The following is a 27,517-nucleotide window of genomic DNA, read 5'->3' on the forward strand; positions in this document are numbered from 1 at the left end:
GAGCCTGACGCGGGGCTCGAACCCACGAACTGCGAGATCATGACCTAAGCGAAAGTCGGATGCTTAACCGACTAAGCCACCCAGGCGCCCCTAGGTGGACATTTTAAAGACCAGCCTTGGGGTGGGAGGCTTAGTCCAGGAAGCGTCTGACTTCAGCTCAGGTCATGATCTCCAAGTCTGGGAGTTCGAGCCCTGCATCCAGCTCTGTGCTGACACCTCGGAGCCGGTTTGGAATTCTCTCTCTGCCCCTCCCCCCTCAAAATAAATAAATAAACTTAAAAAAAAAAAAAAAAAGGCTGACCATGAAGTGCACGTCCATAGCCAGACACCACCCCCTCAGAGTCCCCTATTCTGAGTCACAAAGTGCTGGCTTTTCTTTGCGGTTTTACCCCGAGGTAGGCATCCCTAAGTAGCGTAGCCCCATGTTTTAGGTTTTGAACTTTGCATAGACAAACTGGTGTGATCTGAATTGTTTTGTGTTTTGCTCCGTTGGCCTGCAGTTCTGTGCGTATGCTTCGTCCTTACCGCGGTCTCTGTGGTGCCTTCGTGCGCTCGCCGCTGCTGGACACGAGTTTTCCTTGCGGGCGCCATAATGAGCAAAGTGGCTCATGGTTTAGGGATTGTGCTGCGCATGCGTGCGGGAGCCTCTTGCCGGTACAGGCCTCGGTGCAGAATTGCTGGATATTCAAATTAGCGCCTCTTGGGTCGGACTGAACGTCCAGAACAGTGTTGCAAAGTGCTCGTGCTTGTTACACGTGCACCGGCAGGGACCAGCGTCCAAGTTGCTCATCTGCACTTGGTACAGTCACCCTTCAACTTCAGCCCTTCTTAGAAATGAGTGATTTCTTGCTGTCATTTGTCTGTGCTGCCGGATCACAAAATGGGTGAACATACATTTATTGGTTATTCGAGTTCCTTCTTTTGTGAGGCGCTCTTCATGCCATGTCTACTTTTTTACTGGGTTGATTTTTTTTTCCATATTGATCTCTAGGTGACCCCTGTCTATTCTGGAAATAGGTCGTTCGTTATTATATGTTTTGCAGTATCTTCTCTTGACTCGCCTTTTGATCCTTTTTTTTTTTGTGATGTCTTTTGATCAACAGTAGTTCTTTTTTTAAGTTTATTTATTTTGAGAAAGAGAGCGAGAGAGCATGAGCAGGAGAGGGGCAGAGAGAGAAAAAGGGAGAGAGAGAGAATCCCAAGCTGGCTCTACACTGTCAGCGTAGAGCCCATTGCGGGACCCGAACTCACCGAACAGAGAGATCATGACCTGAGCCGAAACGAACAGTCGACGCTTAACTGCTGGAGCCACCCAGGTGCCCCAATAATGGTTCTTAATCTTAATGTGGTTGAATTTAGAAGTCTTTTCCTTTACAGTTTGTGGGTTTTATATGTTCCATGAGAAAATCGTTTCTGCTCGGGAGGTCCTGGAGGTATGGTATATTACTTTTCAAAGTTGTATAGTTTTTTCACCATAGTATGTCTTTGATCAACTTGGAATTGATTTCTGTGTATAGTGTGTGGTGGAGACCCAATTTCCATAAGGGTTGTCCCAGCACCATTCATTATAAAGTCCATGACTTGCCTCATGATCTAGAAGACAACCTCTCTATTTAACTCCAACCTCCTTAGGTCCAATCTGCTGGTCAAGCCACATATACTTTTTTTGAGCGCTGATATGTACAAGGCATTGGGTTACAGTGACAGACACAACAAGTGGGGTCAGTGCTTTCACGCATATGGTTGTGGGGGCAGGGCTGGTGAGAAATCTGCTCTGACCAGAGGAAACAGCGTGTGAAAGGTCCTCGGGCAGATGTTTTGAAAGGAGATATTTATCCCAAAGGCGCCATCCGGCCGCGGAAGCAGCAATACGATGAGATGGTGTCTGTGAACGGCCCCACTGGTTGCCGTGTAGAGAATGGATTGGACCCTGAGTGAGAACAAAAGCCAGGAGACCAGTGAGGAAGTGACTTTGGTCCCTCAAGGAAGAGACCGTGTACCTTGGACTGGGATGGTGGTTGTGGAGATAGAAATCATTGATCAGAAAGCAAGGTGTTTTGAGCTGGCATGGTGCCCTCTCCCTCGCCCCCCCCCCCGTTCGTTTTCTGGGTGAGGAAAGCAGTTTGTGTTCCTGTCAAGGGTATGTGCTCTGGGGGATGTGTTTGCCACAGATGGCCTTTGGAATTCACGCCAAGAGAGTAGCTGGACAGCCCCTGGCCCCCAGGGTTTTCTGGAAGCAAGTCAACAATGGTCGTTTATTAATAACAATAACAACAGGAGCATCTGATAGCCTTTCCTTCAAAACACCATTTGGTTATTGCATCATTTGTCACACACCCTCCCCCCCACCCGGCCCACCTTCGTGGAGGGAGACATACGGGGATTTTTGTCTCCGTTTTATAATAGGATGAGGGGAGGTTAATTGGCACTCTTCAGATCCCACACAGGATGCTGGTTTGGGGTTTGGAAGCCAGTCCTTGACCTTCAGCCCCATCCCGTTTCTGCAAGGGCACGCACCGGCTCCCCAAAGATACGCTTGCAGACCATCTCCTACTGGGGGTGCCTGAGTCACTTAGAGACCTCAGTTTCCTTGACTGTGAAGTCAGACTTAAAATAAAATACCTGCCTCCGAAACTTTAGACCTGACACACAGGGCAGACTCCCCGCATTTACCCGCGTGAATCCAGCAGTGCCCGGGGCAGAAAACTCAAAGGGGCTGAAGCAAGCAGACAGGAGTTTATTTCATTGAACAGCCCGTGGACGGAAGGGTCCAGGGAGTGACCGGCTTCCTGCTCGTAAGGACCCAGGGATCAGAGGACATCGTGGGGCCCTGTGGGGAGACTGGGACACTTAGGCCATGTGTGCATCTAGGAAGACAAGGTTTAGTGGACACATCACATTGTCTATTTCACAAGGAGAAATCCGTTGTTTCCCTGGTGTCAACAGTCTACTCTGCTGCTCTTATCATCATTGCTGATGGCGGCCGGGGCGATGACTGGTCTCTCTACTTGCTCGTGCCTCCTGTCTCGTTTTCTTTGCTCTCCCTCCCGCTTTTCTCGCTGAGTGGAAATCTTTTTTTTTTTTTTTAATGTTTTATTTATTTCTAGGAGAGAGAGAGAGAGACAGCGTGAGCAGGGGAGGGTCAGAGAGAGAGGGAGTCACAGACTGAAACAGGCTCCAGGCTCTGAGCTGGCAGTCAGCACAGAGCCCGACGCGGGGCTCGAACCCACGAACCGCGAGATCATGGCCCAAGCGAAAGTCGGACGCTTAACCGACTAAGCCACTCAGGCGCCCCTGAGTGGAAATCTTTTAATCCTCAAGAGGAGTTCAGTTCTCTGCCAGGCTTGAGTGGGGGGCCTTCTGCTTGGAGAGCCGGTAGCTGGGTGCTCAGCAGGCAGCCTGTGTCCCTGGGCTGGACGGACGGCGCCCGGGTGAGGCAGCGAGGGAAGCTTCCTGAAGCAAGTGACCATCTAGTGGGAGGTGAAGCCTAGGGGAGGCCCCTTGGGCTGAGCAGGAACAACCCCCGCTGGTTGCTTCCTGTCCTCCCTCTAAGCCTATCTTAGCAGCCAGAAGTAGGTGCGCACATGAAATTGTAGCCTGGATGTGCTAACAATGGCTCTTGCCCACCTTACCCCCATCCGGTCCAGCTTGGTCCACAGTAGCTTCCGGTGTCCAGCCCCCACCAGGGGCAGCCTAGCAGCTGTAACAATGGCCTGTCCCCTCCCAGCCTTGCCTACTCCTTTGAATTCCTCCAAAGCTCGGTGATGATAGGGGCCGGCACTGGCTTGCCTTCCTCCATTCAAGTTGAGCAGGCCTGTCCTCCCCTCCGCGGACAGCGGAAGAGCAGCCCCTTCTGGCAGCCAGCCAGGTTCCAGCCTTCCAACCAGACTCCAAGGTCCGGGTCAGCAATGAGGAGCAAGGCGGACAGACCCCCGTCCCCTCGGGCTCTGCGGTGTGCTGGCTCTGCCTCTCGTGAGCTCCTGGTTCTGGGTTTTCATCCCCTTCTTCCCGCCTTTGGCAAACCCCAGCTTCCGGTAGCGACGGCTACACAGGCTGAAATCCCAGCTCGACCGCTTGGGCTTGAGCGAATAGGCAAGTGGCTTCACCCCCGTGTGCCTCTGTTCAGAAGTTCTGGACAAACTGAGCAAACCAGGACAGAGAGAGGTTTGACACCTCTTCTCCGGTCTCACACTCCGTGAGCGGCAAAGGTGGGATTTGAACCCATGCTGTTTGGCTCCAGGGTCTGTGCTCTTAATAAGAATGATGGCGATGAAAGGGGCACCCGGGTGGCTCAGTTGGTTGAGAATGATGGTGATGATGAGCTGTTGAACAGATTTAATGCAATCACATAGTGCTCGCTTCGGCAGCACATATATTAATGCAATCACACAGGCAACAAAAATTTGGCTTACTGCCCCACATGGAATAAACATTCAATATAGATGTTACTTATATTGCAGATTAGGTCATTGTATATCATGCTTAATGTGTTAATACGTAGTCTGTATTATTCTTTTTTTTAAATTTTTTAATATTTTTTATTTATTTCTAGGAGAGAGAGAGAGACAGCGTGAGCAGGGGAGGGTCAGAGAGAGAGGGAGACACAGATTCCGAAACAGGCTCCAGGCTCTGAGCTGGCAGTCAGCACAGAGCCCGACACGGGGCTCGAACCCCGTGAGATCATGACCTAAGTGAAAGTCAGACGCTCAACCGACTAAGCCACCCAGGCGCCCCATAGTCTGTATTATTCTTATGGAATGGGGACCAGCAGGCTTTTTTTGCAAAGGGCTGGATAGTAAAGGTCTAAAGCTTTGCAGGCCATGGGTCTCTGTTGCGACCACTCAGCTTTGAAGGCAGCCGCGGACCATAAGTAAATGAACAGGAGTGGCCGTTTCCAATAAAACTTTATTTAAAAACCATGCCACGGGCCATAGTTTGCGAAGACCACAGTTTGCCAAGGTCTAATGTTATGTATTGGCAATTTTTTCTGTATTCCTTTGTTTACATGCTTTTGTTCTTACAAGGCCAGCTTTTCTTTCTCGCCTTTGCTCCTGTCTCTCAGGAGGGCGTGTCGGGCCAGTGGGACAGGGGGCCGTCCTACTATCAGGCTTGTTTGTCCGATAAGACACAGGGTGTGAGGGTGGCAGAGACTCTGAACTCAGGCTTCTCCCCCTCCTCTCTTCTCTCCCTTATTCCTGAGCTCTGAAAGTCGCCACTCTTTTTTTTTTTTAATTTTTAAATTTTTAAAATTTATTTCTGAGAGAGAGAGAGAGAGAGACAGCGTGAGCAGGGGAGGGTCAGAGAGAGAGGGAGGAACAGAATCCAAAGCAGGCTCCAGGCTCTGAGCTGTCAACACAGAGCCCGACGCAGGGCTCGAACCCACAACCGTGAGATCATGACCTGAGCTGAAGCCGGACGTTTAACCGACTGAGCCACCCAGGCGCCCCAAGTCGCCACTCTTTTTGCCCCCTGCTGATTTGCTCTGCCTTGGGGAGACCCACGAAGGTCTCTGGGCTCCTTGTCCCACAGTCCCCCCTGACTCACCCGGCCCCCACCACCCTGGCCTTTTCTCTCTGACACAGACATACCAGGCACGATCTTATCTCAGGGTCTCTGCACTGGCTCCTGTCTTCCTTTCCCAGGTAACCTCGTGGCTCCTCCCCCTTCTCCTCTAGAACAGCACCTGGCACACAGCAGGTGGCCGATAAATGTGTCAAATGAGAGTGTTGTACGTCTTCATTCCTTTCACTGCTGATGAGCATTCGGTGGTCTGGAAACCCCACAGTTGGCTTCTCTGTGTCCCCGTCAGTGGACGTTTGGGTTTATTCTCATTCGGCCTTGGCTGCTAAAGCCGTCGTGAGATTCTTGTGCCTTTTCCCCCCAACTCCTCTTCACTTGGCAAATCCTTATCAGTCCTTTGGGGTTTGCACGAAATGGTGCATTTTCAGTGAGCCTTTCCTGGCCCAGCCCCCCCCCCCCCCATCGCTCCTCACCGGCACTTTTCGCAACGTGCAGTGATGTGTGTGTGTTGCCGGGTGTGGGTGACATTCGGGCCAGAACCGTTTGCTTCCAGACTGAAATACGGAAGGCAAGAAAACCACCGCAAAATTTGTAGAACAGCTTGAGGGGGAGGGGCTGAGGTCCCAGGTTCCAGGGACAGAGAGCTGAGGACTTGTCCGGGGTGCAGAAATCGGGGGCTGCCCCTCGGACAGAGGGGCTCTTGACTCCCCATTCGTCCATAAGGCTGCAGACGCGGGATGGAAAGGAACCCACGCGGGGCTTCCTGTCCGCTGTGAAGGCGGTGGGACTGACAGGTCGTGGTTGCGCGGTGTCACGTGATTTCGTACGATGTTGTACGATGGCAAATGGTCCTAAACTGGCCTGGAAGCACCATGGAGAGGTGGTTTAGGTCACGCACCCAGTCCACATTTTGGAGCATGGCTGACGTCAGCCCCGGATGTGAAGGCGGGCGAGAGTTGGGGCAGGAGAAGGTTGAGCCAGGGATGACGTCCCCTCCATGAGCTCTGAACTCACCTGCGTTGTCCCGTCCTCTCCGTAGCACTTAGAACGCTGCCTGGCACGTAGTAGGTGTTCAGGGTATCCTTGTTGCGTGGATATTGATAAAGAACACTCACTGTGGCTGCGAACCGGGGCTGTGAACTCAGGTTGAGCTTGGCAACTGGCCCTCCATTACTCGCTATCTGCCTGATACTGAGTTTCCATTTTCCTGCTTTATAAAATGGGTGGAAAATAGTGTCCGCATCGTAGGGCTGTCTGCAGTGAGCCAGGCGCTCTCCTAGACACAGGGAGCAGACACAAGTCATTGCCCTCATGGGTCTCCCTGAGAGAGACATAGGGTGAACAAAGAGCAAAATAAGTTAATTGCACAGGACTGTAGAAGATTATAAGGGCAACGGGGACAAACAGCAAGGGCAGGGGATGGAGAGGCCAGTTGCTGGGTTGGATGAGCCCTCCCTAAGGAGGTGCCATTTGAGCCGAGGAGGAAGCTGGGACAGAGTCTGGGGGAAAAGGGAATAGCATGTGCAAAGGCCCTGAGGTAGGACCATGTGTGCTAGATCTGAGGAACAGCAAGGAGGCCAGTGTGGTTGGAAGGGAAGAGCAAAGGGGACAGTGGGAAGAAGGGAAGGCAGTTGGGGGGGCCTTGTGGAGTGTGAGGATGACTTTGGCCTTTACTGTGAGTGAGGTGGGGGCCGAGGAGGGTTCTGAATGGTGAAGGGAGGGTTGTGACCTGACTCAGATGTTCACAGGCTCCTCTGACCCCCATGGGGGGTGAACGCTCAGGAGACGTGACTATTCTGGTCCAGGCGGGTGGGGGCCGGGCCTGAATGTTGGCTGTGGGGAAAATGAAGAGGGTTTGGAATCTAGCAAAAACATTTTTAAATGTTTTTACTGCTGGGGCGCCTGGACGGCTCAGTCAGTTAAGCATCCGACTCTTGGTTTCGGCTCGGGTCCTGATCTCATGGTTCACTCGTGAGTTGGAGTCCCTTGTTGGGTGCTGAGCTCACCTCTGGTGACAGCGTGGAGCCTGTTTGGTATTTCTCTCTCCCTCTCTCTCTGCCCCTTCCCTGCACACACACACACTCTCTCTCTCTCTCAAAAGATAAATGAACTTATAAAATGTTTTCACTGGGGTAACATACGTATAACATAAAACATACCATTTCGAGGTGTACAGTTCAATGGCCTTCTCCACTTCACATTGTGGTGCCCCCATCACCACTATTTAGACTCACATTTCACTCCCCAAAAAGGAACCTCTGTACCGGGTAGTGCTCGCTCCCTACTCCCCATCCCTCCACGTCCTGGCAGCCACCAATTCTGGATATAATCTGAAGGTTGAACAGTGGGATTTCTGGACAGATCGGTGGTGAAGGCTCAGTGAACTAACGTGCAGGTAGCACTTGGGTGGCATGGAAGACGTGCTCATAACCGCAACGTCTGTGGTGTGTTGGCAGCGACGGTGAGTGCTTTCCAGAAGCCTTGCTCTAAAGCTAAACCAGCTTACCATCTATCCGGAATCTGTCATGCTTCAGCTCGGGCCGCGTAGGGGTGGGGGGAGGAGGAGCAGAAGGGCCAAGCCAGCACCATCCATTCTGGACACCGTCTGACTCTGGTCCGGGTTTCCCAGAGCCATGCAGGGAAGTGTCCAGGGAGGGGCAGAGCAGCCGATGGGGCCCTGGCCTCGGCTTCCTGGGGCTGCGGTAGCACCAACTAGCATCTGTGGGACCTTCGACCTGAACCAAGATGGCGGCCTTCAGGGTCTCCTTCATGGCTGTGTCCCGACGTCCCCGTGTGGCTTCAGATAAAGGTCCTCTGCTGCTGTTGAGCTCCCTGAAAGTAGTGGGAAACTCCCCCCCACTTCCTGATGTTTGTAATACGTTATGGTTTCTTTTTTTTTTTTTAATTTTTTTAATGTTTTATTTATTTCTAGGGGAGAGAGAGAGAGAGAGACAGCGTGAGCAGGGGAGGGTCAGAGAGAGGGAGTCACAGACTCTGAAACAGGCTCCAGGCTCTGAGCTGGCAGTCAGCACAGAGCCCGACGCGGGGCTCGAACCCACGAACCGCGAGATCATGACCTAAGCGAAAGTTGGACGCTTAACCGACTAAGCCACCCAGGCGCCCCATATGGTTTCTAAACTTTCTGGGTCCTTCCATCTCTTCCTCTGATGGATTCTTTTTCCTTGCCACTCCCCCCTGCCTCTTCTGATACTTCTCCTCAGTGTTATCTGAATTTTATTCTCAACTTCCGTCTTGTTGCAAGAAGCTGTAGCACTTAGAGATTGTGGGGCCGTAGGGTCCTGACCCCCTGATCCCACATCTGCCACCTTTGAAACTGCCTGACTTTGGGCAAGTCATCTCGGGCCTCTGAGCGGAAATCCTTCTCCTTGCTCAGCTAACGTGGCTGGTCCTCCCGTGGGCACACAGCACGGTGTTCTTCCCCCCACCTCCCTGAAGTTAGGCATGGCCGTTTGACCTGCTTTGGCCCCTGGAACGTGAGGACAGGTGACACATGTCACGTCTGGGCGGAAGCTCGAAGAACTCGTGTGTTTAACCAGTGTTTCCCTTTGGCTGCCTCCGCTCTCGCGCGGGCACAGAGATGGAGCCCCCCTCGGACTAGGTATGGGAGGGAGGGTGGCGCAGAACCGAGATCGTGTCCCATCCATGGCGTGCACTGAGCACGAGCAAGAAAAGAGCCCCATGTGTTTTCAGATGCTGAGATGCAGGACACATCTGTCACTATGGCGGACGCAGCACCCGGGGCTGGACTTCCGGGTCACCGGTGTTGCCGGGGCTGAGATCTAAGCACAGCGCTCTCGGGACTGTTATGTCTACTCGCGTGCGCTTAAACCAGCGAACAAATATTCCCTTCTGCTTTCCTCAAACTCTAGCGCCTCCATTTCCCTGCCTTTTTAGTCTTGAAAAACACAAAGGTATTGCAGTATTGTCTGACTTCTCCTTCGAGCAGAGGAGTCTCTAAATCCCTGCGCACTGATTCATTCACCCTCTGCCTCCTCCTTCCTGGGACCTTCTTTCTCTCCTTCCCTGATCTGATCACTTAGTATCTGCTGAGGGGTGAAGGAAGTTCTGTTTTAACTCATTCCGTTCTGCGGGGCGCGTGGGTGGCTCAGTCGGTTAAGCGTCCGACTTTGGCTCTAGTCATGATCTCCCAGATCGTGGGTTCGAGGCCCGCATCGGGCTCTGTGCTGACAGCTCAGAGCCTGGAGCCTGCTTTGGGTTCTGTGTCTCCCTCCCTCTCTCTGCCCCCTTCCCCACTCATCCTCTGTCTCTCTCTCCTTCAAAAATAAATAAACTTGAAAAAACATTTTTTAAACTCCTTTCGTTTTGATACTCCCCACTTCGTCTTCTTTCTCCCCACCTCTCCTTGGCCTGTTTGACTCCTGTTCGTCCCACCAGAGAATTGATACTCAGGTTCTAGAACCTGCGATGTTTCTCTGTTATCTTTGGTTTCTTGCTTGCCTGGCCCCCCTGGGACTCCGCTGTAGTAGCAAATTAACAGATAGCTCTGAAGGGCCTTAAGCTGGAAGACGTTTCCTTTTGCTCACGTAAGCAGGATCCTGGAGCAATCACCAGCGTCCCGTGCCCTCCTGTAAATCTCTCTTCCTCGTTGCAAGAGATCCAGACAGGGCCAGTGGAGGCTCCCGCAGAAGGTCTTGGCTGAAGGTCCCCAATGTTCCAGCCGTGCTGGGTGTTGTATTGATTAGGCTCCTGTGGCCGCCGCCAGCAGCCTCTAGGATTAAATCAATAGAGTTTGCAAAAGTAAAAGGTTCTTTTGGAAGCAGGGAATATGTCGGTTTATTTTTTTTAACGATAAAGCTTCAAGGAGAAGCTTCACGGATGGCGGGGCCCGTGGAGGAAGAGGCCAGACCGACCCGAACATTTGGGGAGGGGGAGGGCACAGGGGGAGCATGTGAAGGAGTTGCACTGGGGGCTTGGGACGTTCTGGAAAATCTATATGATGTGGGTCACCGGTGCGACTTCAAGAGAGCTGGAAGGGGAGAGACGGAAGGTGGGGAGGTGCAGAAAGAACTCCCCCCCCACCAAGACGTCAAGGGAAATGTAGATGTGGATTCGTTCGCTCGTTCAACAAACACCGATTGGGTTCTGCGAGGTGCCCGGCACTGGAAAGGGTGCTGAGAATGTGATGGTGAAAATTCTATGACAAGGCTTCCTAGGAGGGGAGAGAGGGGGAGAGACACAGGAGAGGGTCGTATGAAGACAGAAGCAGAGGATGGAGGGTGTGGCCACAAGCTGGGGAATGCCCAGAGCCCCCCCGGAGCTGAAGGAGGCAAGGAGGGATTCGAGCCTCGAGCCTTCGAGCCTTCGGAGGCGGCTCTATATGCTGATACCTTAATTGTGGGGTTCTGGCCTGTACAACTTTGAAAGAATAGACTTCTGTTGTCTGAAGCCACCACTTGGTGGTAATTCATCATGGCAGCCCTGGGAAATGGATGCAGACAGTTCCGTGAGGTGGGAGGTGCCTGTGAGAAGGCAAAACAGGACGCAGGTGTCGGAAGGAGGAAATGGGATGAAGAAATAACCCCATAGCTCCTCTTCCTTCCCTCTGGTGTCCCGTTGGTGTTTCCCATGGACCAAACCTGCCTGGAAGGGAGGAGATGAGACAAGAGCCGGCCATGCCTCTCCCAGGACACCAAGAAGAGTGAGGAGTGGGTAGATGTTGGAGGGGAGGGAAGGGCATTAGCAGAATACATGAGGCCTTTAGGACGTGGATATGGGTAGAGAAGAGAAGGTTAGCTAGGGTTGAGCCCCAGAGAAGACCAGCATTTAGAGACCAAGTAGAAAAGGAGGGGGAAGGGGAGACAGAGGAAGACGGGAAGAAACACGAAAGGGGTGTGTGGCCAAGAAATCCAAGCGCAGAAAGGCGGGCCTGGGATATGGCAGCCTGGAGGTCTTTGGTGACCCTCACTAGAAGAGTTTTGGTTAAGCGATGGGGCTAGAAGCCAGTCTAGAAGCCGGGCGGTAGGGGACAAGAAATCAAGGGGGAAAAGTCCATTCTTTCTTTGTGAAGGGGAGCAGGGAAATGGATGGGTGGCGGGAGGGAGACTTGGAGACAGGGGTGGGGTTTTTAATGATGGGAGAGGCCATTCCTAGCAGTGCACCAGTATCCACTGGTGTTCTCTCCCATCCGGGGTGCTAGGATTCTCAAATGCCCAGTTTGAAGTTTCAGATCATGAGTTCAACATCATCAGCCCAGATCCTTGATCCCAAGCATGGGAAAGGTGACGGGTTTGGTGTATCCAGGGGCGAGTTCTTTGCAGAAGGGAGGGAAATGCAAGGAAGTGACATATAGCCAACCTGTGTAAGGTTGACAAGGAAGGAGGTGAAGGCAGGAGAGAGCTGAGAAAAGGTGTTTTGAACGTGGCTGGTGTCGCTTCTAGGCATGTATGGCTGGAGTCCACAGCGGTCATTGATGAGGAGCTAGGGATGTTTTCCGTTGGTAAAGAAGGAAGAGACCAGCGTGGACAATGGTCTTTCCAATGGAAACTGAAGGTCATAGAAAGTAACCAGCTCCACCAGAGTCTTACTGTCAGCTTTTGTTTTCCTGTGGGCCTCAGGGTCTTGGCTGCTGAGACTTCCTTTGACTTTGGACTTTCTGCTGAGCCCAGTGGCACTGGTTGGGGGCGGGGGAGGCGGAGACCTTCATGGCCTGTGTGACTTGAAAGGGGAGAATTTTCTTGGCTCTTCTACCCCTCTTGGGGACCTTCCCTTGGCTTCACCTAGTTTAGAGAGAGCTGGCTTCCTGGGTATTCTCACGTCACCTGGACCAGGAGGGTCCTTTGTCTCACTTGCTTTGTTGGGTCCCTTCTCCTTGACCTCACTGGGTTTCCTTGGGGAATCGTGACAGGAATCTCCCTGAACTGGGTTTCCCTTTTGTTCTTGGGGACTCATTTGAAGCTGCTGGTGGTCTCCTTGGCCTTGGAGTTGATGGCCTTCAGGGAATTTTTGAGTTTGAATGTAAGCCAAGAGGTAGATGAAATGCACAGAGAAGGTGCCAAGGAAATGGAGGGTTTTACTGGCCCCTGCACGGGGTGACAGGCTGGCGTGTGCAGAGAAGGCCTCCCTGGACAGAGCGAACATCCCAGGGAATGTGATTGCCTGATCAGATTATTTATCACGGCTCTGCTTGCAATAGACACAGACCAGAAGCATTTAGGGGAATATTAAGTGATGATGCATTAATTCGCAAGAATACTGCACAGCCTTTTGAAAGAGGGAGACCCAGTGTACCCATAGGGAAGAGTGTGTCCAGGGTGGTGAGGGGCACAGCACATGGTGGAGCACAGCGTGTCACGATCCCGTTTTTATAAAAGGAAAACGTGATTTTGTATGTTTGTTTTCATTCATTCAGTAGTATTTATTGAGCACTTGGTCTGTGTTGGGGCTTAGATACTGGGGGCACAGCTGAGAACAAGCCCCTAAAGGGGCTGACATCCCAGTGAGGGATCAATGTAATAAGATGAATACCAGTAAGAGATCAGTGTAATAAGGTAAATAAATAAAACACGTAGTTTGATGTAATAAGTTGCTTTAAAAATAACGAAAAACAGAGAAGAGGGATGGCGATGTTGGCAGTGCTGAGACTTTAGATGGAGGAGCTCGGGAGTGAAGATAATGGTTTAGTACCACCTGATGGATGCAAGGGCATGAGCCCCACCCATATTTAGGGGAAGAGTAACTCAGGAAGAGATAGCAGGCAGTGTAAAGAATGGATGTAGGGAAAAATCTGAAAAATCAACAGCAACTTTCTAGTGGTGAGCTATCTCTGGCCAGTGAGCTGGGGTGAGGACTTTTCACTTTTTAAATGATATGATATAAATTTGAAAATGAAAAAAAAAATACAATAAGCACATATTCCTTTTATAACTGAACCCATTCATTATTTAAAAAGAAGGATCTTGAGGGCTGTCTTGGGGGGGCTGTTTCTGTTCATAGTCCATGGCTCAGAGGAGAGGGTCAGCGAGTAAACGCATTATCATGAGACCTCAGAGAATCAAGGAGAAAGAAAAGGAGCAAACCAAAAAGGTTTTTTCACAGATTGAAGACATCGATGAGAAATCCTATCACATAATGTAATTAAACATTTTAAAGTGAACTGTGCAGTGACAGTTAGCATATGCCCATTGTTCTGAATCACCACCTCTATATGGTTCCAGAACATTTCCTACCCTGAAAAGGAAATCCCGTTCCCATCAGGCAGTTGCTTCCCTCCCTTCCCGACAAATGCGGATCTGCATTTTGTCTCTGTGAAGTTACTTATTTTAGAGAGCCGAAAGATTGAAACAGCCATTGGTGGGGGAATGGGTAAAGGAATTGCTTTGTACATCCTTACAAGGGAATACTATTCAGCTATGAAAAGGAACAAAGGACTGGAACACACTGCAACATGGACGGCCACAGAAACAGTATCCTGAATGAATGATGCCAGACACACACACACACACACACACCCCACATTGTATAATCTCATTTGTGTGAAATACCTGCTGGAGATTTTTGCAGCGTTTATTTTGAGCCTGGTATTCATGGAATAGACCACATACATCCACTGCATCTTGTTCTTGGAATTATTTCATATTCATGAGAAGGCTTGGTCAACCAGGATCAGAGTAGGTGTTGATGGCCTCCAGTGGAGGGAAGAGACTGAGACTTACATGGGTAAAAAAGGACGAGGAAAGGCTTATTATACTGGTCAGTGCAATTGTAAAAATAACAGTAACATCCGCATTGATTACATGATCACAATGAGATGAACTCTGTTCGAAGTTCCATTGCAGGAACCAGAGTAAATTATAACTAAACACTCAACGTTTATCGAGTACGTACTACCTGCCAGGTCCTGTTCTGAGAATATTGTCTGTGTCTACTCCTTCTATTCTCACACAGCCCTATGAGGCAGGCACTACATTTGTATTTTACATATGAGGAAACTGAGGCTCAGAGAGAGAAGGAAGGTAAAGTTCCAAACCATGTCTGGCCCCCAAACTCTTTTAATCACTCTGCTCTACAATTTCTCATCCGCGTATTTCCAGTTTTCTGAGCAGACCCATGATCCAGCTGCCCTGAGTGGACTTCTCGTTTCAGAACCAACGTGTTGGGAATCCTTAGATAGTATGAAAAATACAGGGGCGCCCGGGTGGCTCAGTCAGTGAAGTGTCTGACTCTTGATTTCGGCACAGGTCATGATCCTGTCATGATGATTGTGAGTTCAGTTCCCATGTCGGGCTGTGTGCTGGCAGTGCAGAGCCTGCATGGGATTCTTTCTCTCTCTCCTCTCCCCCCTCCTTCTCTCAAAATAAATAAATAAACTTTTTAAAAAATGACACATCATTCCTATTTGGTGTTGGGTTTTTAATTTTCTCTTCATCTGATTTTCCTGGTGACATAATGATTTTTTTTTTTTTTTGGTCCCTACCCCAGATGTGAAATGCACATCTTTACACGTGTCTAGGAGAGTGTTAGTACTTGACGCGGGTTTTGCTTGCTGGGTCCCGGGCTTGCGCTGTCTGGAGCGCTCGGGAAATTAAACAGCTCCGCTTGTCGCTGGCCGTGGTGCTGAAAACATCCCGGGCAGTTACCCTGAGTTGCCCTTGTTAACGCGTCCTCGCCACTGGAGCCTCCGGCTGATCAGCTGATGGAAAGCCCTTTCCTGGGCTTGATTTCTGGTTGGCACTGTGCGTTGGAGACTTTGAACCCTGTGTCTGAGAACTGGAGACTCTTTGGATTATTGGAGGTTAAAATTGTTATTCATATAACCCACTTGGGATGGGTTTATGAGGGTGTGGATTAGCTTGCAACAGTCAGTCATTACTACATTAAACTGTCGCAGTTGGGACACAGCTGAGGTCGAATCCATTGATCGCATCCATATGGTTAAGGCCCCAGGCGCACCCCAACTCCAATGTTCACGTAAGGACAAAACTATCCACCTTCTAATAAGGATGAGCAGCTGAGTGATCTTTCTTGAGCAATTCATTTAACCTCTCTGAGCCTTGATCTCCTTATCTGGAAAATGGGGCTTGCAACAGAACCCACCTTGTAGAATTGTTGCGGGAATTAGCTGAAACGAGTGTAAAATGCTTAGCACGGTGTCTGCCCAGCAAAGCGCTCTATAAACGGCAGCTGTAATTATGGTTGTTGTGCCTGTTAATGGCCCCATAATAGTTTATCATATTGTCGAGTTAAACGATGGCATTTGTTTAGCGAAGCAAGGAATATGTCCTAAACCCATACGTACATCTAGCGCCCTGGTACCCCCCGCTCTTTTCCTGGTAATTGTGATGAGCATGGGACTAACGTGAAAATAAGGTCTGTTTGGCTTCTCCACGCAAGTTCAACTGCTTGGTTGGCTCGCTGAAATATCTGTTTCCTCAGAACACCAGGCAGACCCTCTCATAGAGAAAAGGTCTTGATGAGTTAACAAACCTGATTTGATTTTCACAACAACCACAGGAGGCTGGGAATGAGCTAGGGATGGGGGCCTCCCAGAGAGAAGAGCGAATCGCTCAGGCATTCTGCAAGGTCTTGCTAAGGGGCTGTGACCGTCAGCCATGCCTCCTTCGCAAATTGATTTTCCTTGATGTTCTGGATCCCCAGAGCAGTTCCTGTTAGCAGACGCAGCCCTTCTTCTCCAGGAAGAATCACTTGGTCATTTCCAGCGTCACACACGCAGCCCCTTTCTGGGGCCCTTGTGGGTCCTGACCAATCTACTTGTTGGGGGAGAGCTCTGTGTATGTGCCCTTGGCTGCCGGGCTGTTTGCTATCCTGACTTCCACAAGCCATTTCAGGAGCCAGCTATTCCTCCCATCAGGGATGCTTCTCTCTTTTCATCTCCTCACCCCACACCCCTCCCCCCTCCTCCCCCCTTGGCCTCTTCGGCTGGCTGATTATTCTGGATCCCGCTGACACAGGTGCTTTCTCTCCACACCAATCGGGGAGCAGGAAGGCTCAGCTCAGCTAGCAGAGAGGCATTGCTCACCGCAGCTGTGAGTTAGAGCCCAGGCTTTCTAAATTGGGAGGCTCAGGCACGACTTGGGGTTGGGCTGAGAAAGCCTCACCTCCCCCCTGCCTGGTCTACCTTTGACTTCTGCCTTGGTGGGGACAAGGTATCTGCTCCCCTGCCGGGAGCCCGGAACCCATCTTTGTGCCCGCGTGCGAGCCAGAGCAATGCCTATTTCAAGAAGCTGATTGTGTGCATAACATGCCCACCGAGACCTGGCATCCAATGAAGTGGGGAGAGGGATGCAAAAACTGGGACCCACCCACCTTTCCCTCCTCTTCCAGGTGTTTATTGAGCATCTATTATAAAAACAGATGCTCTCTTAGGTGCTGAGAACCAAGCAGTGAGCAAAGTAGACAAAAATCTTGGCTTGCCTGGAGCCTAGTAAGGCAGACAAAGAGTGAACAAGGTAAAGAAGGCAAATATAGCAGATGTTTGACTGGGGGCCGGGGCCAAGGGAAAAAAATAATAAGCAGGGCAAGGGGGTTAAGTTCTCACTAGGGATGTAACCTTGGAGTGAAGAGCTGAAGGAAGTGAGGGAGGGCGCCATGTGGGTCTGTGGGGAGAGCATATTCCAGGGGAGAGAACAGCCGGTACAAAGGCCCTGCGGTGGAAAGTGCCTGGTGTTTGGGGGACATGGAGGAAGGCCACCGTGGCTGCGGCTGGAGGAACAAGGGGCGACGGAGGGACGTGATGGGGGCAGGTTGTGCAGAGTCTTATAGGCTGCTGGCAGGACTTTTCTTCTGAGTGAGGTGGGGGCCATGGGAACTCCGTGAGTCCTTCCACGTCAGTTTGTTAAGCTGGGGTTTTATTGCATGTTTGTCTCTTTTCAGTGTAGCTCTTCGGGCATCAAGATCTTGGGTTTCCTACCAGCCCCCTTGCCTGAGTGAGGGCAGAAGACTAGTCCAGGCCTCCTGAATTCTCCTCCTGGGGTCAGAATGTGGAGGAGAACGCGGAGCCCCCACTTCTTTGGGGACGACTCAGAGCCGCAGTTACCTGTCTCCTTCTACCCCCGAAATACATCTAGGGCAGCATTTCCCAAACTTGGGGGGGGCCACACAGATCCCCAGAAGGTCTGGCTAAAACGCAGATTCTGACGCAGCAGGTCAGTGAGGGACCTGAGGCTTTGCATTTCTAAAGGACGCAGTGGGGGTCGGGGGGGGGGATGCTCTGCCGTGGTGTTGTTCGGTAGCAAGAGTATAAGGTCAGTGTGGCAGATTCTACGCGGGGCAGGTCTGTGGACGTTGGCAGGGCCTGGAGGCGGAAGGGGATAATGCTTGATAGCCAGCACCGCCGTGTTGGACAAGAAGTAAGAAAAAGAAAGGAGGTAGGAGTGGGCGGCCCCTCTCCCTTCTCCCCCATGCTGACTAAGGCTTCGTCGTCATACCCAGAGAGCTCCGCGGGGTCTAAGATCCAGGCGACACCGACACCGGGCAATTGAAACCCTGATAAGGCAGCCCATAAAAATGCCGCTTGCTGCCAGTCTTCTGGGATTCTTCCTGGAACCTCAGCTCAAGTCTGATGGAAAGGAAGTCACATCCCAGCTGTTAAGGGGCAGGAGGCCATGCACCCGCCCCCCCCACCCCCAGGAGCGAGCCGACAGCTTGGTGCAGAAACGAGCAAGGAGCTAGCTGGCAGGGAAGGGAAGTGAAATCATCAGATTCAAATCATGGCTTCAGAAGCCTTGGCGAGGGGAGGCCAGGGAAGGGCTTGGCGTTGCTTCCCTGTATACAAATATTGTCTCTTATTTTCTGGGCTGCAGGGTGAGGCAGAATGGAGTATTTGTGCAACACAGCCCAGCTTTGTTCTCTGTGCTCCTAATGACTGTCAGCTCGGAGGCAGGAAGCCAATCAGAGGCGCTCGTCGCAGGGCCGGCTTTTGTTGGCTCCCCAAATCGCCCTGAGTGTCAGATTTGCTTTTCAGAGTGTGCTGAGCCGCTTTCCGCTCAAGGCAAAGGCCCAAGCTGGTGACAAGGAAGGCCTAGGTTTGGTTTGCCTGGTTTACTTAGACTCTCCCTCTTGGGTTGTCTGTTTCAGACTTTTCTTTTTCCCTACCTGGGAAGTGACTGTCTGCTCCCGCTCCTCCTTCAGCCTGTAAGATCGCTGGGTTTTTATTGGAGCTCCCCGAACGCCAGACTTAATTTTAGGGCCAAGGAGAGAACGAGGCAGGTTCAGCTTCTGAGATAGAAAACCGGGAGGCGGCCAGTGGTTTAAGGCGGCAGCTTCGCCAATACCTGCGGAAGAGTGGGTTTCCGTGTCCCCGGGGGACACAGGGCACTATCTGGAGATGACTTTTGGTTGTCGCAGCTGGAGGGGGGGATGCTGCTGGCATCAGGTGGGCGAGACCGGGACTGCTCATCACCCTATGGTGGACAGCAGCGCCCCCACCGCCAAGGACGCCCCTGCGCCAAGTGTCAGCAGTGCCGAGGTGGGGGAGCTCTACTCCACAGTGACCCGTACCCTGTGGCTCTCCGTTTCTTTACACGTAACCCCCTTCTCAGAGATGGGTCAGGGGTGCCTCTGTGGGTCTGGCATGGGGCAGGGAGGGAGACGGACATTCCGGTTCACCAGCTGATCAGATCAGGTCTTCATGTAAACTGAGCAGGACCGCGCACCCCCCCCGGCCCCCGCCAAGTGCAAGCCTTCCAGCAGGACCCTCTGGTGGCCTCGTCAGCCCAGGGGAGTGTTCCCGTGATGCAGGAAAGAGTTCGTGCCTGGACAGTATGCACCTCTGGGAATAGCGGCGCAGGCCACCCCTTCCCTCTGTCAGATCTTGGAAGGTCAGAGGCCTGCACTGACCACCAGATATTTTTTTTTTTATTAAGGTGAAATTCACATAATAATATGAACCGTTCTCTTTTTTAAAAATGTTTTAAATGTTTTTATTTATTTCTGAGAGAGAGAGAGGGACAGCGTGAGCAGGGGAGGGTCAGAGAGAGAGGGAGACACGGAATCTGAAGCAGGCTTCAGGCTCTGAGCTGTCAGCACAGAGTCCGATGCGGGGCTCAAACCCACCAACCGTGAGATCATGACCTGAGCCGAACTTGGACGCTTAACCGACGGAGCCGCCCAGGCGCCGCAATACAAACCATTCTTAAGTGACTAATGCAGTGGCATTTAATTCATTCATAGCGTGTGTAGTACAAGGTCCATCTAGGTCCAGAACAGTAAGCGGTCACCCCCACCCCACCCCCAGCTCTCGGCCACCAACCACCGGTCTCCTTTCTGACTCTATGGATTTGCCTGTTCTGGATGCTTTACATACATAGGATCCTACACCATGTGGTCTTTCGCATCTGGCTTCTTTCGCTCAGCAGAGTGTTTTTGAGGTCCGTCCACATTGTGGCACGTATTAGTGCTTCCTTTTTATGGCTGAGTGATAGTCCGTCATGTGGATAGACTGCATTGTGCTCATCTGTCCATCCACTGAGGGTCATCCGGCCTCTCTCCACCCCTTGGCTGTTGGAAATATTTCTGCCACGAGTGTGCATTTCATACCCGGTTTTCAGTCCTCTCCGGGGTGAACCTAGGATATACATTGCGGGGTCATAAGGGCATTCTGTATGTATTTTTTGAGCAGCCACCAAAACTTGTCTCCAAAAACCCTGCACCGCTTTACAGTCCCACCAGCAACGCACAAAATTCCAGTTTCTCACATCCTTGCCAACACTCCCTGATTTCTGCTTCGTTCCGTCTTGTGTTTTTCCTCTAGTGGATATGGAGCGGTATTTTCATTGCGTTTAGATTGGCAGTGCCCTCACAGCCGAGGATACTGAGTATCTTTTCGTGTGCTGATTGGCTGTTTGAAGATCTCCTTTGGAGAAGTATCTATTCGGGCCGTTTGCCCATTATTTAATGGGACTGTTTGTCTTCTTGTTGAGTTGCAAACGTCTTTTATATATTCTGGAGACCAGACCCTTATCAGATATATATGATTTGCAAGTATTTTCTCTCATACTGTGCAGTTTTCTCTCATTTTCACATTCTCGATGTGCCCTTTGAGGCACCAAAGTTTTTAATTTTTTCAAATGTTTTATTTATTTCTCAGAGAGAGAGAGAGAGATGGCGTGAGCAAGGGAGGGTCAGAGAGAGAGGGAGGCACAGAATCAGAAGCAGGTTCCGGGCTCCGAGCTAGCTGTCAGCACAGAGCCTGATATGGGGCTCGAACCCACGAACCGTGAGATTATGACCTGAGCTGAAGTCGGATGCTTGACCAACTGAGCCACCCAGGCGCCCCCAAAGTTTTTCATTTTGATGAAGACTGGCCTATTTGTGTTTTCTTTTTGTTAACTCATGCTTTTGGGGTCAGATCTGACTACTGTATTTTTTTTTAGGTTTACTTATTTATTTTGAGAGAGAGAGAGAGAGAGAACCGGGGAGGTGGCAGGGAGGGAGGGAGAGAGAGACTCCCAAGCAGGCTCTGTGCTGGCAGCACAGAGCCCGACACCAGCCTCAGTCCCATGAACCGTGAGATCATGACCTGAGCCGAGATCAAGAATCCGACACTTGACTGACTGAGCCACTCAGGCGCCCCAAGGGCAGAGCTTTTTGTCCGCTTTGCTGTAAGCTGTGTCCCCAGTGCCCAGAACAGGGCCTGGCACCCAATGGGTGCTGAATTAATACTTGTTCGAGGAACATCAGAGGGGAGATGGAGAAATCACGTCTGCATTTTCCTCAAAACGTCAGCTGCTGGGTTTTTAGCACAGTGAAACTACTCCGTAGGACCTCTCATGGTGGACGCGTGTCATTACGCACTTGTCCAAACCCCCCGAGTGTTCAACACCAAGGGGGAGTGGTGATGTAAGCGCTGGACTTCAGGTGGTTAGGGTGCATCAGTGTAAATTTATGGATTTGTAACAAATGCTGTACTCTGGTGGGGGGAAATGGGGGGGAGGCCGTGCATGTGCGGGGGAGGGGTGTACAGGGACTCTCCGTACCTTCCGCCGAGTTTCACTGTGCGCCTCAACTAGCTGGAAGGATTTTCCTTAATTCCTCCGCACTCCCTTTGAATACATGATTTTAGCCACCATCATAGCGAACTGCATCGTCCTCGCCTTGGAGCAGCACCTGCCTGATGATGACAAGACCCCAATGTCCGAACGGCTGGTGAGTGACATCCGTCTGTCTTTTTTTTTTTTTTTAATGTTTTATTTATTTCTAGGAGAGAGAGAGACAGTGTGAGCAGGGGAGGGTCAGAGACAGAGGGAGTCACAGACTCTGAAACAGGCTTCAGTTTCTGAGCTGTCAGCACAGAGCCCGACACGGGGCTCGAACCCACGAACCGCGAGATCATGACCTAAGCAAAAGTCTGACGCTTAACCGACTAAGCCACCCAGGCGCCCCATCACATCCGTCTGTCTTAAGGGGCCTCGCTTTTGCTTTGGAGGCAAGCGGCTGCGGCCGTGGGGGCAGAGGGGGCTCTCAGTCTTGGAGCCAAGGGCTGGATCGTGGGGCTCCCACCTGGGAAGCCTAAATGCACGGACGCCAGTTGCGCGGGGGGAGAGAGGCCTGCAGGGCTCACCCCCTGGACCCGGCGAACCTGGTGTCACAGCCGGGGGAGTGGTGGGTGACAGACGTTCACGTTGTCCTCAGAAACATCGTATTAGAGACAAAATGCTTGTGAAAAATAGCGACTGTGTGTGGACATGGAGAGAATGTCCAATGGACCTTCCGTGAACCCACCGCCCAGATGTACAGTCATCAGGATGCCTTGGGTCATGTCCTCTGTCCCTTTATATTTTGTTGGTTTTATCTTTCCTGGCCAGAATATATTTAAAAATAATTTTTTTAATGTTTATTTTTGAGGGGGGGTGGGGCAGAGAGAGAGGGAGACACAGAATCTGAAGACAGGCTCCAGGCTCTGAGCTAGCTGTCAGCACAGAGCTTGACGCGGGGCTCGAACCCACGATTACGAGATCATGACCTGAGCTGAAGTCGCACACTTAACCAACTGAGCCCCCCAGGCCCATCTCCTGGCCAAAATATTTTAAGGCAAATCCCGGACAACTTGTCAATTCACTGAAGTCTGCATCGCTAAAAATATGGGTGTTTTCTTACAGGGACATTTTTACACCCACCGTGATTTACACGGGCTCCTTGGACTCCTCTAAGACTCCCAGTGAGGAATCAGATTCTCGTGATTGTCTCACAAATAGCTCCTCAAACCAGGAGCCAAGCAGGGACTAGATTTTTGTGACATTGATTACGCCTTTTAATCTAAAACAATGATTCTCCCCCCTCCTACTGTTGACTTAGGGGCAGAAACTAGTCCAGTTGCCCCATGGAATGATAAGACTTTCAGCCAGAAGCCAGAACTGGCAGGGGGTTTAGTGAGGGGCTAGGGCCCTGGGCACTGGCCATTTGCCGGTAGACGCAGAAGTATTATTATTATTCCAATATTTTAGCACCCTGAATACCAGCTGAGCAACATCATGGGTGTCACATTTGGGGGTGAGGTTGGTGTACAGCGTCCAACCTCGAAGGCGTTGAGTGACGCATATGACGAACGTACCAAACCAGTGCTTTCCAGTAGAATTTTCTGCAGTGATGGACGCGTGCTGCATCCCCACTGTGGTTACTGGAATGGGGCTGGTGTGGCCGAGAAGCTGAATTTCCTGTGATTTCATTTAAATTAGTTAAAAAGTTGGGGGCGCCTGGGTGGCTCCATTGGCGAAGCATCCGACTTCGGCTCAGGTCCTGATCTCGTGGCTTGTGAGTTCGAGCCCCACACCGGGCTCTGTGCTGACAGCTCGGAGCCTGGAACTTGCTTCAGATTTTGTGTCTCCCTCTCTCTCTGCACCCTCCCCCTCCTCTCTCTGTCTCTCTCTGTCTCTGTCTCTCTCAAAAATAAATACACGTTAAAAAATAATTTAAAAAATATGAATTAAGAGTTCAATGGCCACATGTGACCAGTGGCTGTCAACAGAGGTCCAAACAAGCAATTCTGTTTGGCCAAGTGATATGTGACATTGGCCAAAAGGAAAGAAGGAGGGTGTCTTCTCCAGGCTTCCGCTTCTCTTGCAAAACCCTTCACGCAAGAGAACTCCGAGAAGGATGCGTTGGGGGTCAGTGCATACTGGGGGTGGGGCGTAGGAGAGGTGAGGGGAAATGGGGAGAGGTCTCCAGGTGGGCCAGGACTCTGAGCATGCTACCCTCTGCCCAGCCAAAGAGCTTGACCTTAACTTTCTCCCCCTTCCAGGATGACACAGAACCATACTTCATTGGAATCTTTTGTTTTGAGGCTGGCATTAAAATCATCGCCCTGGGGTTTGCCTTCCATAAAGGCTCTTACTTAAGGAATGGTTGGAACGTGATGGACTTCGTGGTGGTGCTAACAGGGTAAGTGTCCAGTGCTGTGTTTCTCAGAATTGTCTCAAATTAAGAAGACTTTGGAAACATAGTGGTTGGTGTGTCCGGGCTGCACTTGGGGAGGCTGAGTCCCTGTGTTCTTCTTCAATGGGCATCTAGAGCCTTTTCGCGCCTCCACCCCCCGTAGCCTGGCTTCAGTTACAATTACAATCTTCGCTTATTAGGAGCTGACTGCTTCCAAAGGGCTTCATGTACATTCTCATTCAATCTTCACAACAACCCAGTGAATTAAGAAATCCTGACATTCCCATGTGGCCACAGAGAGATCTGAAGCACAGATACGAACTTGCCCAGGGTCACTCAGCTAGTGGGACTGGAATTTGAACCAGAACTCGAGTCTTTAACTGTTGTGCACGTGTGGCCCTTCTGCCTCACTTGGCGACGCCTTTAGTCCGAGTTGGTCTTTATTTCCAGCTGGTAAATGTCTGTTGGTGACTTCAGGGTGCAGTGGATTGTGGTAGAACTATGGAGAAAACCAATCTAGGTCAGGTACAGCAACTGCCTTTGACAGGTGTTCAGATCCCTGTTGGCAGGGCTTTGTCCTCCAAGCAGTGATTGAGGGGACCCAGGCCCTTGCCGCACTGTGGCTCCTCTTTGTGGACCCACGTCTTCTGCGAACTCCGTGCTTGTCCGCGTGACGGCACAGAAGAGAAGCAAGCAGGGAAGGTGTTGCTGGGGAGGTTTTAGGGGCCCGGCCTCTGCCTCCTCCTTTCATACTCTTTTGGCTGGAATTTATTCACAGGACACGCACCACTGCGAGGGAAGCTGGGAGACGTCAGAGGAGAGGGAGATGGGTTTGCTGGGGAGTCGGTCAGTCTCCATCATGGACCCGAAAGTCCCGTAGCAGATGCCAGTGTAGATGTCGCTGTTCCGTGCTGACCTCTGGCTCCTCTGCCCACCCAGTCCTCCCCTCCGAGCTAAGACTGGCTCTTGTTTTCCAAGGCCCCTATTCACCACTGCCCTCTGTGGGCTCATCCCCGTCCCCTGTGGGCTCATCCCTGTCCCCTGTGGGCTCATCCCCCTCCTCTGTGGGCTCATCCCCATCCCCTGTGGGCTCATCCCCATCCCCTGTGGGCTCATCCCCATCCCCTGTGGGCTCATGGTTCTCTTCCAAGATCATAATCCTCTAGGCTCTGTGATTGCCCCAGATCGCGTCTCTCCTGGCAGCTGTCGTGGGTCTCAGCACCCGTGCTGCATTGGCTGGGCTCCTATAGTTCAGGTTTTGAGCACATTTGTGGTTTCCAAGCAACGTTGCTTTTCCCAAAGGGGGCTGTCATAGCGGCTATTTCGGTGGAGGCGTTCAGATGCGAGGGGTCTGTTGTGAGGACCCTGGGCTACCTCTGGCGCCTGAGCGCTCGCTGAAGGACCTCTGTTGGCCGTGCCCACGGTCCTGTGGCTTGGGACCTTGATGGGGTCCGGGGACATGTTATGGTGTTGGGCACCTCTTTCATACCTTACTCGGAAATTCATCCGTGAACCATCCTCATAGCTGACTTTGTTATTGTTAAGAAAAATATTCAGGTATTCGAAAGGTAGGGAATAACATAAACAAATACTCATGTAAGCAAATATTCATTCAATGAGTATTTTTTGTGCACCTATTAGGCGCCAGGCTCTAGGGCACAGCAGTGAGCAAACAGACAAAATCTCTCCTTTTGTGCAACAGATAGTCAATGGTGAAGGAAGAGGAAATGAATGAAGGAGTGAAGGAGTGAAATGTCCAGTGTGTTAGATGGCAGTGAGGGCTACAGAGAAAAATAAATCAGAGAAAGGATGTGATGTGTTATTTTTTTTTTTTATCTTTTTAAACGTTTATTTATTGAGAGACAGAGACAGAACATGAGCTAGGGAAGGACAGAGAGAGAGGGAGACACAGAATCTGAAGCAGGCACCAGGCTCTGAGCTGTCAGCACAGAGCCCGATGCGGGGCTCGAACCCACAAACCGTGAGATCATGACCTGAGCTGAAGTTGGACGCTTAACCAACTGAGCCACCCAGGTGCCCTGGGATGTGTTATTTAAAAAGAAAAAAAAAGGGGTGCCTGGGTGGCTGTCAGTTAAACATCCGACTTTCGCTTGGGTCATGGTCTCGCGGTTCGTGGGTTCGGGCCTTGCGTCGGGCTCTGTGCTGACTGCCAGCTCAGAGCCTGGAGCCTGTTTCAGTCTGTGACTCCCTCTCTCTCTGACCCTCCCCTGCTCACACTGTCTCTCTCTCTCTCCTAGAAATAAATAAAAACCTTAAATAAAAAAAAAAAGAAAATGAAAAAGAAAAAAAAGGAATATAAAATAGAGGTGGCACCTTTTCTACGTTTCAACCAGATAAGAAAATATATATAGCGCTGTTTTTGCTCTGTTTTAAATTTCTCTGAAAGTGTTTCCTTCTACAGCCTTCCTTCTGAGATGAATCTGATCTACAAGGGAGGTCTCATTCATCCATTTTCACTGCTGCATAGTATTCTCCAGTGTGAGCATTCTACCTTATGTTTATCTGTTAAGGTTGTTTCCAGCCTTGGGCTATTTTGAACTCAGCTGTCCCTTCATTGTTGCAGTGGAATTCTCTAGAGCATATACCTGGGCGTGGAATTGCTGAGTTGTGTACTCTGTGCATCCTCTGCCTCGCCAGCCATTGCCAAATGGCTCTGCAAAGTGGTTGTGCCAGTCCCTTGGGGGCTGGCTTTTGCTGGCAGGGGCTGGCTTGACCTTGCTGGCGGGGAAAAAGCCTTGAACATCCCTGGATTTTTATACCACGCTTCTTGGAACACCCAGAGAAGCTCCTCTACCACTGAGCTTCTAGTAAGTCTCAAAAAGTGGTCGTTAAGTTGAAAGATGGCCGTTTGAGAAGGTAGTTAGCCACTTGGGTGTGGGTCTGCATTACCACAAGGTGATCTTTTCTTCCTTAGTTTTTGACATCTGCTAAGGCTCCAGAGGAGTAATTCTTTCAAATGACACAGATAAGGTCCTAAGGATAGAAGCCTGTAGTCGGAACTAATGGAATCCACCAACCCTCTGAAGTTGCATGCAAAAATTTCGTGTGTGCGCATAGTTTTCTGGTCTGTGGTTTCTATCAGATTCCCAGGGGGTCCTGCAGCGAACACCACCAGGGTCCACTGTTCTGTTCCTTTCTCACCTCTTTCCTTTCTGTCTTTATTTCCCTACCTTCCTCTCTCTTGCTGGTCTCCCTTTCGCTTCTCGGGCAGTCAGCCATCCTCTCTTACTGTCTGGCGGGTCTGTCTCTTTCAGATCAAGCGCAGAGCTCAAATTTCATTACCTCAGTTTCCAAGAGGTTTAGTCTCCCGTTGGGCTGTAAGCGTGGGACAGAGAGTGGGGACTAACCCCTGCAAACCCAGATCTCTGCACAACGACACTGCCAAGCAAACTCAGTACACTCTTAGCTCCTCGTTCCACGGGGGAGGGGACCCGAGCGTATTAATCTGACCCGAAGACAACAGTGGCTTTAATGAGCACTTTCTGATTAACTCATTGTCTTCTCACATTTCTAAGCAGACCGCAGCATTAAAACAGCATTCATTTTTCACGGATTAATAAGGTTTTTGCTGGGGCGCTTGGGTGGCTTAGTCAGTTAAGCGTCCGAC

At 51.0% G+C, this 27,517-nt stretch overlaps 1 protein-coding gene across 3 annotated transcripts in view; it reads left to right on the forward strand.

Moving 5' to 3' along the window:
• Positions 1-27,517, forward strand: part of CACNA1A (calcium voltage-gated channel subunit alpha1 A) — a 219,146-nt gene that overhangs the window by 17,354 nt on the left and 174,275 nt on the right. For all 3 annotated transcript variants that reach the window (XM_039252248.1, XM_039252246.1, XM_039252247.1), the window contains exons 2-3: positions 21,558-21,663; positions 23,756-23,895. In XM_039252248.1, the coding sequence (XP_039108179.1) occupies positions 21,558-21,663; positions 23,756-23,895 (246 nt within the window). The remainder of the gene's footprint in view (positions 1-21,557; positions 21,664-23,755; positions 23,896-27,517) is intronic.

This window comes from Hyaena hyaena, unplaced genomic scaffold, assembly GCF_003009895.1.
Source record: "Hyaena hyaena isolate Hyena2069 unplaced genomic scaffold, ASM300989v1 scaffold_414, whole genome shotgun sequence".
Classification (NCBI taxonomy): domain Eukaryota; kingdom Metazoa; phylum Chordata; class Mammalia; order Carnivora; family Hyaenidae; genus Hyaena; species Hyaena hyaena.